The following is a 12385-nucleotide window of genomic DNA, read 5'->3' as shown; positions in this document are numbered from 1 at the left end:
TTTTGTGTCCTTGGATTGATAAAAAAAATCTCTAGACTTCTTTGGCTTTATTTTAAGGAATTGATTGAAATAGGAAATGCTGTTGCCAAAACAAGTAAAAAAAACATTCTCAGGTGTTCTTTAAAATATTCAAATTTTAGTATAGGTTTTGAGAATTTAAATTAAATATTTAAGCTCAGTTTTCACTTCATAAATGGCTACATACTTCATATACTTGATCTATAATTGTTAGAAGAATCTCAGATCATTAAGGAACAGGGGGCACAAATTGTTTCTATCAATGGGAGCTCTTGAATATTCTGTGCTAGTGTTTCGTTTTCACTGCAGTTTGGAGGCAACCCCTTTGCAACTTTGGTGAATAGTCCTGATGCAGGCAATCAGCCATCACGGATGGAGAATAGAGACCCCCTACCCAATCCATGGGCTCCGCCTTCAAGTACTACAAGTACAACCTCAAGTGGAAGTGCTACTCAGTTCACAACGTCAGGTCTGGGAGTTGGTTTGGGAGGTAAGGATCCCTATGGTCATGGTTTAAGAGCTTTGCAGAATATAAAACTTAATTCAGTTGCACCAAAAATATACTGTTTTCTCATTGCTAGATTTAGCTCCTGAAGGTCAGATGCTAGGTGGAGATATGTCTGGTAAAATAGTATAATTATGTTTTTGGTTAAATGTTTTTGTTTGGGAAAGAAATACTTGATCAGCACGAACAATGTCTTAAATTCAGTACAGTGGATTCTGGTCAATTTGGGCCATCATTTAATCGGGGCAGCCACTTATCTGGGACAATTCTTAAAGAAAAAAAAATCGAGAAAATAGCTGGGATTCCCTTCACATTTGGGACACTCCGCTTAGTTGGTACAAGAGACTGTTGCCATACAGTTTCTAACTTGCGTCAGCCACACACACACACTTGTATGCCATTAGACATCATACCTTGCTTACAGCGAACAGTTTTTAAATAGCATCAGTTGCATGTGTTTGAATTCCAAAAGCAGTGGTTTTTGTCACTGATAGTTAGTGAGAAATAAGCAATAAGACAATTCAGAACTGTTTTGCTCACTGTGGTTTCAAGCATCCAGGCTTGGTGATGCCAGAATTGGCCAGGAGTGAAAATGAAATGATTTCACTGCATCAACAAGTTGAGAATTACAAAGAATTTAAAGATACTGTTGAAGACATTCTGTTTAGAGTGGCATGGTAGTGTAGTGGTTAGCACAATGATTTACAGTAAGGGTGACCCAGGTTCAATTCCTGCTGCTGTCTGTAAGGAATTTGTACATTCTCTCCGTGACGGTGTGGGTTTTTTCCAGGTCCTGTGGTTTCCCCGCTCAGTCCAAAGATGTTCATGTTCCGGTAGATAGGTTAATTGTTCATTACAAATTGTCCCGTGATTCGGCTTGGATTAAATTGGGGAATTGGTGGGTGGTGTGGCTTGAAGGGTAGGAAGGGCCTGTTCCATGTTTTGTTCATTTATAGTTATTCAAAAGAATATAGCAGCATACACTAAAACACAGTTTTATAATTCTGAAGTACACACAGTTTTATAATTCTGAAGTAGTACTGGTGGTATAATTTGTTCTGTATTTCATTTAAATACATAATTTGTCACTGAGTTAAAACAAGTTTGTCTTTATTTATACCTTTTCAACTTATTTCCTTGAAACTTCAGCTAATTGGGGCAGCGGCTTAATTAGACCAAAATGTACTGGTCCCAATTAACTGGAATCCACTGTAACACTTTTCCATTATTGGTAATATTCCCAAGAAGACATGCTGACATAAAATACTGTAATTTTTTTAACAAATTGACCTGTATCATTGCTGCAAATTGATAGGCAACAGTGTTGTTCGTTCGTCGTCGATGAAGACCTCGACACCATTAGATAATGATGGTGTCGAGACTAGCGCTTGATTTGGATTTAAGTGAGGGAGAGTTGCGCAGCGTCAGCCTCACTCTCTGTTCCCAATTCCCATCTGGATCCAGTGGCAAGACAGAGTCGAGATGGCTGGAGATGGGACTAGGCGCAGTGGAGGAGCAGGACATCTTCTGTGTCTTGTCGTGCTCTACACGTTCCACGACGCTTGCAGAGACCGCCTTCTTGACCGTTGGACCTTCCATTGGTCTCGTCCGCTTAATCTGCCAGAATCTGTCTTCACATGCTGGGATAGACAACTCCCTATCTCACCAAGGGTTTGAGACCTGTCGGCTACCCTCACCTGGTTTAGCCAGCTTGTCGAAGCCGTTGCCCGGGGTGTGGCCCCTATCCCATGCAACAGCTACGGGGAGCCACAGGTGAGAGCTGAGTGCCAGGTGGGGACCAAAGGTGGATAAACCACCTGAAAAGGACGCAACATGTTCCCCCACCAGGTGTGCTACCCTCCCTGACACCCCATACACCCCAACAGTAGGTATTGAGTGGAAGCCTGGTATATTGTGAAGAGATGTGGTAAAATGCTTCCACCTTTCCTGTATTCCCTAGTAAGGCAATGTTTCTTTTATTTTCTCTCCCTTTACCCTTCCTCATGTCTTGTTTGTCTTTCTTTAATCCATTTTAGTTTCCTTTTTGCCTTACCTTCACATAACTCCTCGTGGTAGAAGGGAAATACAACCTTACTGCCATGGGAAACTCACTACAGTGTTGATCACTAATTTGTGCTTTTGAAATCGTGTTCTAATTAAATGATAATTTTTCCACAGCAGGATCTGGTATGTTCAACACACCGGGTATGCAAAGCCTTTTACAACAGATCACAGAGAACCCTCAGCTAATGCAGAACATGCTCTCAGCACCTTATATGAGGAGTATAATGCAGTCTCTGAGTCAGAATCCTGACCTTGCAGCACAGGTACAAATCTGATAGTTCATACCATTTGCATCAAACTTGAATTTAAGACAGGGTCTTTTAAGAGGCTCTTAGATAGGAACATGGAGCTTAGAAAAATAGAGGGCTATGCACTAGGGAAATTCCAGGCAGTCTCTGGAGTAGGTTACATGGTTGGCCCAACATTGAGGGCTGAAGGGCCTGTAATGTGCTGTAAATTTTGATGTTCTGTGTTCTAAATGGGGTCAAATACTTTGAGGCATACTGAACACTTCCTCAAAGGGTGAAAATGAATAAATTCATTTGAAACACACAAAATTATGGTGAAACCCAGCAGGTCAGGCAGCATCTATGGAAATGCATTAACAGTACACTTCTCAGGCCAGGACCCTTTTTCAGGACTGAAAAGAAAGGGGGAAGAAACCAGAATAAGAAGATGATAGGTGAAACCAGGCGGGGGGGGGGGGGGAATGAAGTGAGAAGCTGGGAGGTGTTAAATGGAAAAGGCAAAAGCTGCAGAAGAAGGAATGTGATAAAGTAGAGTGGATAATGGGAGAAAGGGAAGGGAGACCAGTGGAGGTGACAGGCAGGTGAGGAGAAGAGGGCAGAGTTGGGAAATGAAGGAGGAGGGGAAAAAAATCACCAGAAGTTGGAGAAATCGATGCTCATTCCATCAAGATGGAGGCTACTCAGACGGAATAGGAGGTATTGCTTCTCCAGCGTGAGAGTGACTTCATTGTGGCAGAAGAAGGGGCAATAGACTGACATGTCAGGACAAGAACTGAAATGGTTGGCCCACGGGTCATTCTGCTTTGTGCAGATGGAGCTGGGGAGGCTCAAAAAAAGTAGTCTCCCAATTTATGTCAGATCTCCCCAACATAGAGGAGGCTGCATTATGAGCATCCAGATACAGTGGACAACTGCAAATTCTCACGTGAAGTGTTGCCTCACCTGGAAGGACTGTTTGCAGCCCCAAATGGAGGTGACTAGGCAGTTGTAGCACTTTGGCCACTTGCAAGTAAAAGTGCCAGGAGGGAAATGACAGAGGAAACAATCCATCCAGATAGTGGAAAGTGGGGGATAGGTGAAGATGTGTTGGTGGTAGGCTCCTGTTGAAGGTGGCAGAAGTTACAGAGAATGATATCTTGTACGTGGAGATTTGTGGGGTGGTAGTTGAGGAACTCTATCCCTGTTAAGGTGGCAAGAAGGTGGGGTGGGTACAGATGTCCAGGAAATGGAGGACATGCTGGTGAGGGCAGCATCAGTGGCAGAGGAAGGGAAATTGCGTTCTTTGAAGGAGGAGGAGATTTCTGATGCACAGCTGAATGAGGTTACTGCAAGCAGAATTTAAAGTAGAATTGGGAATAGATCAGCTCAGATCACCTATGAGAGGCTAAGTGACCTGCCCACGCTCCTAATTTATGTTTATATACAAGGCATTTGAATTTGGCAATTCAAAAGGTGGTGTTCATTGTGAGGGATTAACGTTTAGTGACATTCTGTAGAATACAGTTGGTCAGCTATTCAAAAGTTAAAAGCTAATTTGTTATCAAAGTATGCATATGTCACCATAGACAACCTTGAGATTTTTTTTCTTGCTATCTTCAATAGGAAGTATTATATGTTATAAATTTAAGTATTATAGCTGAATAATTATATTTTTATAAGTGCAAGCAAAGTTGAAGGGAAAATTTGTCAAAATACTTTGCTATCTAAGTTCCATTGTAATAATAATGGAAGTATTAAAAACTTAATATAAAGAACATAACTACAGTTGAAAGTGACTGAAATGTACAAACTATGGAGCATTTCAACATTTTATGACGAAAGTACATTTTGAAATGATAACACTAGCATCCATTCCTTCAAAAACAAACCAATCTTATATATTTCAGATCATGCTGAACAATCCTCTGTTTGCGGGAAACCCTCAGCTGCAAGATCAAATGAGGCAGCAGATTCCAAACTTTCTGCAGCAAGTGAGTATTTTTGCTTTTACACCTTTTAAAAGGATTGCTGCTTGAAAGAGAAACTGGGAGGGACAGATGTTCTCTCTATGAATAGCAGTTTTGTTGAGCTGAAATACATAATATAAATTCTCTAAGATAAAATCTGTTGTAACATAATTTAGATCAGGAGCTACCCCAATGTGAATTACTCTTCAATGGAAATTAAAGCTGTTGTTGTGTGCAGTTTTTGTATTATGCATTGTTATAAGAACACTTGACCTACTTTAAGTTAGAGGTTATTGGTTACAAAAATGGGCCCTTTGGCCCAACTTGTCCATAGTGACTCTATTGCTATTTATTCCTCTAAACATTTGCTGTCTGTGTGCCTGTCATTTAAACATTTTAATTCTACCCTGCTTTAGTACTTCCTCTGGTGGCTTGTTCCATATGCCCATCACCCTCTGTGAGGAAAAACCTGCCCCTCAGGTACTCTTTAAAATTTTCCCATCTCACTTAACCATGCGCCCTTTAGTTTTAGTCTCCCCCGCCTTGAGGGAAAAATGACTGACAATTCACAGTGACTATGCTGCTCATGATTTTGTATATCTCTAATGTCACCTCTCATCCTCCTGAACTTCAGGGGATAAAAGGCCCCAATCTATCCCCACTGTCCTTGTAACACAAGCTTTTCAATCCCAGTAACATCCTTGCGAATTTTTTCTGCACCCTATCCAGCTTAATGAAATCCTTCCTATAGCCAGGCAACCAGAATTTCATATAACCACAGGTGTGTGGTCTTATCCATGTCTTGTACAGCTGAACATATCATCCAACTCTTTTACTCAGTGCCCTGACTGCTAAAGGCAAGTGTTTCAGATGTTCCCTGTCTTACCCATGTTCCCACTTTCTAGGAACTATGTACTTATACCCTCAGGTCCCTGTTCTACAACACTCTCTAGAGCTATACCATTTACAGTGCAAGACTTGTCCTGGTTTAGGTTCCCAAAAATGCAAAACTTTGCTCTTGTTCAAGTTAAATTCCTTGACCCACTTTCTTAGTTGATCTAGATCAATGTTGTAATCTTAGTTAATTACCTTCAGTATCCACTATACCACCACTTTTGGTGTCATTCACAAGCTTACTAACCATGCCAGATACCCGTTAATATCAATGACAAACAATGGTGGGCCTTGCACTAATTCCTGTAACACACCAACGGTCATAGGCCAGCAACCTGAAAAAGAACCCTCTACTGTTGCACTCTGACTCCCACTACTAAGCCTATTTTGTATTCAGTTGGATAGCTTACCATGGCTCCTATGTGATTTAACCTTTCAGACCAGCCTGCCACGTGGGATTATGCTCAAGTTTATGTTGACAGTCTCCATCATCCACCTTCAACAGTCTTGGTCATGTCTTCAAAAAGACACTCCTTATATTCATGAGACACAATTTTCCCACACACAAAACTATGCTGACTAGCCCTAATCAATTCTTGCCTTTCCAAATGCAGGTAGATCCCCTCTGAATTCTCTTCAGTAACTTCCCTACCTCTGATGTTAGCCTGTAGTTCCCTCAGCTGTCTCTGTAATCCCCTCAAGTCTGCCGGTATCTCACCATAGATATCAGTGATGCAGATATCTCTGCCAGGGCCCTAGTAATTTTTCCCAAACTTCCCTCAAAATCCTAGGATATATTTGGTTCATCTTTATGCACTACAAGGCCACCAGCATCTATTTCTAATGTGGATATTTTCAAGAAATAGTATTCTCTTCCCTGAAATCCCAGGCTTCCTTGACCTTTTCCATAGTAAATACAGACAGGAAATACTCATTTAAGATTTTGCCCATTTCTGTAGCTTCACATAAAAATAACCACATTGATTCTTAGGGAAACCTATTCTCTCCTTAGCTACCCATTTAATATACTTACAAAAGTTCTTTACCTTATCTACCAAAATTATTTCTTTTCCAGATTTGCCTTTCAGATTTCCCTTTTAAGTTACTCCTGTATCCATTATACTCAAAGGATTTGCCTGATCCCTGCTGCCTACGTTTAACAGGTGCTTCATTGACTGTCCTGACCAGAGCCTCAATCTCTCTCATTAGCCAAATTTCCCTCAAGTTGCCAGCCTTGCCCATCATTCTGACAGGAACGTGTTGCCATTGAATTCCCCTTATCTCATTTTTAAAAGCCTCCCACTTGAAGAACACCTCTTTACCTGCAAACAGCCTTTCCCAATCAACATTTGTAAGTTCCTGTCTAATGGGATCAAAATTATATCTGCCTCGTTTAGGAATCTAACTTGCGGATTTCTTGGACATGCTTAAATTCCACGGCATCCAAGCCTTTAGTATTATGGTGGTCCCAGTCATTATTAGGGAACTTAAATTTCCTCCTTTTCAACTCTGTTATTCATGTAATCTCCCTAAATATTTGCTCTGCAAATTCCTGTTGGTTCCTGTACAATCTCATCAGTGATCAACCCTTATTTCTAAGTTCTCCCTTCACTGGACTATCCCTGAGGAATATTCTAAGTACTGCCATGATCTCCTTAGTCAAAAAAAAACAATTCCTCTTCCTCTTTTGCCTCCACCTCTACCACATCTGTAGCTTCTGTGGAGCTGCCAGTTCTTCCCATTCCTCAGCAATTCTCTAACCACATTCATTTCATCAGCTTCCTTTATGCCAGACCTGTGGTATAACTTTAAATTCAAGCTCTGCCCATTTCCACTTCCTGATTCTGGCATGAATTTTTATCTTTAAGATCCAAATTTCATCTTTGGGAACTTCCCTCAATTCTCCCTTTGTAGTTACAGTGTGGCACAGTAGGGATAATGGAGGCTAGGAAAGTGGGGCGGATGTTGCAGTTTGTGGAGACCGATGTTTTATCCTTGGATTTTGATAGAATACTGCAAACCCAGGTTCTTGTGCAGAGAAGCTCAGCTGTTGATTCCACATTATGAGTAAGAATAGATATCAGGTATTTTATTGTTCTATAGTTTCCAGAAGAATATGATCTAATAAGTAAATAAAACATGAGGATCATTTTCTTGTCATTGCAGATGCAGAACCCTGAAACATTGTCTGCTATGTCAAATCCAAGAGCTATGCAGGCTTTGTTACAGATTCAGCAGGGTCTGCAAACCTTGTCTACTGAGGCTCCAGGGCTTCTACCAGGGTAAGAGTTTGATTCCCAAACTGGTTTTGTGCCGTGTAGATTAGAACTGAATTATATGTGACATTTCATTCCATCTATAACAGAGAAGTAGAGCATTTGGCTTAGAAAGTGTATACCAGTGATTATGCTCCACAGAAGCCTGCTGACCATCTAACCTCTTCAAAATTCATATTCAGTTCCTTCTGATACACTTCTACCAATATCAGGTGGAAAGCTAGCCATCTTTAATATAGAAGAACATTAGGAACAGGATTAGGTTCTGTATTCCTCCCTGCAATTCCCTCAACACTAAGCCATCACCATTTGTTGAAAGTAGTTGTTATTTCTTGAGAGGCCATGATTGTCCATTTCCTTTTCAAAGTGACCTGAATGTTCATCCATTGCTGTGTTGTTTCAGAGAACTTGAGCCTGAATTTCTTAATGGTTACTTGAATATCATCCAGCTGATGATTTTGCAAGACAGTTCTCTGTAGCATTTGTGCTTAGAACTTATCAAATCACTTGAGTTAAACTGCTGGTATTACACTTAAACTGGAATCATTTCTTCAGCAATCTCTTCTATATATAACTTAGAAAATTTAAGTGTCTATTTTCCATGAAAATTATGATTAATGAAAATATAACCAATATGCTGGGACAAAATTTGAGACAGACTGCTTCTAACTCAACTGTTGGAAATTTAACTGGTACTGTGAGATGAGTATAAATGTCCTCCTGTCCATGTCATCAGCAATCTTTACATTCAAATCTTTCATATTTCTGTTTAAAGATATGGCAGTGGTATCGGAGGAATTGGCAGTGCTCCCCCCAGTACCAATGAAAGCACAGGCGGTGCAGGGGGAACTGACGCTGGACAACAGTATTTTGTGCAGCAGATGTTGCAGGCGTTGGCCGGAACAAACACGCAGGTAGTATGAATTTAGTATGTTATTCAGATCCAACAAGGACACCAGACTGAGGGGTTATTGTCATTGTGGTGTTGTATAAAATCCAGCTGAGCTAACTTCCCTGTGAAAACCTAGTTGTTAGCAAGGTAAGTTTTGCAGATAAATAATTCCCACCATTTTAAAGTACGATTAAAATGATTTAATTAAAATGTATAGTTAAACACTAAACATTCCAATGTTAATTATATAATATATAATAATATTTAACATTAAATTCCTATCTAATGAATATACAACTTGGCCAAATTGCGTAGCTGGTCGTAGCTATGGTGAGAAAACTTCATTTATTTTAGTAAAAAGATATTCTTGGAGTAAGACAAAGACTGCTGGTTGGCACAAAAGGAGAAATCAGCCACCTACTAAACAAGCTCATCAAACTGCTGTTGGCTTAAGTAGGAGAGCAAGAAGGGGACATGAAAAGGCCTTGGTGAGGAGGATTGAGGAAAACCCAAGGCATTCTATATGTACGTGAGGAATAGCACAATAACTAGAGTAGCACCAATCAGGCATTAAAGAGGAAATGTGCCTGGAGTCGGAGGAGGTAGGGGAGATCCTTAATGACTACTTCACTTCAATATTCACCATTGAGAGGTGCCTTGATGTGGGGTTAGCACAGGACAGGTTAATGTGCGAGGTTAAGAAAGAGGATGTGTTGGAATGTTTGAAAAATGTCAGGATAGTTAAACCCCACAGATATACAGTACTTTGCACAAATACTGTATTTGTCAATGTGGAGTGGAGAACGGTTTGTAAATCTGGTGGGAGCAAAGGATGTTGGTAGTGACACGGCCCCACACGTCCACACCCAATACTTCTGCATAGTACTGTATCCTAGGTCATTAAGGGAAGCAAAGCAAGAGATTGCTGCACTGTTGGCAATGATCTTTGTGACCTAACTGGCCCCAGAATCAGCACCAGAAGATTGGAGGATAGCAAGTGTTATTTCTTTGTTCAAGAAAGATAATAGGGGTAACCCTGGGAATTATAGACCAGTGAGATTTACATCGGTGATGGGCAAACTACAGGAAAGAATTCTTAGAGACAGGACTTACAAGCACTTGGAGAAGCATGATCTGATTAGGGTTTTGTGAACCCTAATGCATGCCTCATGAGCCTGATTGACTTTTTTGAGGAAGAAATAAAACAAATTGATGAAGGTAGAGCGGTGGATCTGCGGTGTACAGATTTTATTAAGGTGATTCAAAAAAAGTTCCCTGTGGTAGGCTCATTCAGAAAGTCGTGAGGCAAGCAAGCCTCAAGGTAATGTTGCAGCTCTACAAAACTCTGGTTAGACCACATTTGGAGTATTGTATTCAGTTCTGGTCACCTCATTATGGGAAACTTTAGAAGCGGGTTCAGAGCCATCTTAACAGGATGTTGCCTGGATTATGAAGAAAGGTTGACCGAATTATGACTTCTGTCTTTGGAATGGAGGAGAATGAGAGGTAACATGATAGAGATATGTAAGATGATGAGGCATAGATTTCATATTGTATTGTTGTATTTATTTTGATAGAATAGACAGGCAGCGAGTGCCTTTTTCCCAGGGTGGCAATGGCTAATAGGGGAGGCATACTTTTAAGGTGATTGGAGGAAAGTACAGTGGGGATATCAGAAACGGGTTTCTTTATACAGTGGTAGGTCCATAGAAAACACTGTTGGAAATGATGGTAGCGGCACGTGCATTAGGGTCACTTAAGAGAGATAGGCACAAGGATGAAAGAAAACTGCAGGGCTATGTAGGTGGGGAAGGGTTACATTAATCTTGGTGTAGGTTAAATGGTTGGCAAATATTGTGTGCTGTACTGTTCTATGCCTCTGTTAATGGGTCTTTTGGGAGTGCTTTTTTACTGTCCTGAATGAGTGCAACTCAAATAACACTCCAACTTAATACTAAAGGTCAGTTGATTGGTACACAATTCATGTTCCATAAACAGTTAATTTGGCTAGAGGTATGTGCCAGCCACATGATGCACTTACGCAAGCTGACAAAGCATGTTTGGCAGCAACTCCATACTCTGTGGCCTTTACCACCAATTAGGACAAGGGCAATGAGTGCCTTCGGAGTACTGCTGTTCACAAGTTCTTCTGATTTGGAAATATTGCTGATTTTTCATTGGTCAAGATCATGAATTTTCTGATAGCATATCGCTTGAATTTGGACATTATTAAGTGCTGGTATTGTAAGCAACAGCCTTGTTCTCTTATGAATCGAAAATGTCCATATCCATTAATGGCTAAGGATCAAATTACCTCGGTTGTAATTCTCTCTAATGTAAACCCGTCTATTAACACTCATTGCCATGATAATGGTCACTTGAAGATAAAAGCTTTATTTTACCAGAGAACACCTGTTGAATTTTTGCCTCTCTATTGTTTTTTTTTGCATGTGACTGTTGAATAGACTATGACTCCAAATCCTGAAGTTCAGTTTCAGCAACAACTTGATCAGCTCAGTGCAATGGGATTTCTGAACCGTGAAGCCAATCTTCAAGCTCTTATAGCGACTGGTGGAGATGTCAATGCTGCCATTGAGAGGCTACTGGGTTCCCAACCATCTTAGCGATCTTTTTGCAGCTTGCAAAGAAATTGTAATTTATTTTTGATATAACAGCAGTTAAATCTTAAACTCTTTCCAGCTTGACTTTTAAGATTGGGTTGTAGTTGGAGACTTGAGATAATTGATGCATTATTATAAGTGAATTTAGAGGCATTTGTACAGTACATGAGCCTTAGGATTTGATGGAAGATGTTGCATGCATAATAATTTTGAGTTTGTAATTTTTAAGCAACCTAGTTCAGGATTTCAGTTCATGTGAATATATTTCTTTGGTCTGCCCTGAAAATCTGTTGAAATCAAGCCTTGCTGTTTAACCAGTAATTCTTGATAGCAATGTGTATAGAAAAAATGATGTGCAAGAGATGCATTAGAAAGTGACCAAAAGCTGCAATGTCTGATGGACGTGTATTGTGAACGAAGCATGCATTATGGCAAATAACATCAAAACGATTAAATACAGACTACCACTGAATCTAATATTTATTTTGCTTTAAATGCAAATAATGCCTAGAAATGTAGTGCATTACATATTATTTCACCAGAAAATATTCAGTAATCTTTCTAGTGATCTTGTTGAGTGCAATTGCAGTGGTTTTGAGCTTCCTAATCCTGGATGACATCAAATCTTTGTGCAGCTTTAATGAGCACCTTATTCTAAACAGTGTGCTTTGACTACAGCAGATAGGCTTTGGCCAGTAAAATTCTTGCATACTGTATGTGCATTTGTGCATTATAATTTGGGATGTTGTTTCTTTTTAGTGTCATGTGATATTAATCTAATTTCTCTGAATTGCCTTGTACAAAATATTTAACCTGTCAATTTTTATCAGTAGTAATTAGTTATGCACATAGGTCATTAAACAAATGAAAAATAAATTGTTCTCTTATTTTGAAAGACACCTACAAGAACCACTGGTTAAT

The 12385-nt window shown here is 40.0% G+C and overlaps 1 protein-coding gene across 3 annotated transcripts in view; it reads left to right on the top strand.

Moving 5' to 3' along the window:
- The window catches only part of LOC134357348 (ubiquilin-1-like), a 46425-nt gene extending 34085 nt beyond the window's left edge, over positions 1–12340 (top strand). For 2 of the 3 annotated variants that reach the window (XM_063068803.1, XM_063068801.1), the window contains exons 6-11: positions 328–508; positions 2702–2850; positions 4722–4805; positions 7842–7957; positions 8727–8865; positions 11309–12340. In XM_063068803.1, coding sequence (XP_062924873.1) covers positions 328–508; positions 2702–2850; positions 4722–4805; positions 7842–7957; positions 8727–8865; positions 11309–11467 — 828 coding nt within the window. In that variant the 3' untranslated portion in view covers positions 11468–12340. The remainder of the gene's footprint in view (positions 1–327; positions 509–2701; positions 2851–4721; positions 4806–7841; positions 7958–8726; positions 8866–11308) is intronic. The other variant, XM_063068802.1, reaches the window with a different exon arrangement.
- The last annotated feature ends 45 nt before the right edge of the window (positions 12341–12385 follow it).

Source organism: Mobula hypostoma, chromosome 16 (genome assembly GCF_963921235.1).
Source record: "Mobula hypostoma chromosome 16, sMobHyp1.1, whole genome shotgun sequence".
Classification (NCBI taxonomy): Eukaryota; Metazoa; Chordata; class Chondrichthyes; order Myliobatiformes; family Myliobatidae; genus Mobula; species Mobula hypostoma.
The sequence above is the reverse complement of the archived record's forward strand: the minus strand, read 5'-3'. Positions and strand labels throughout refer to the sequence as shown.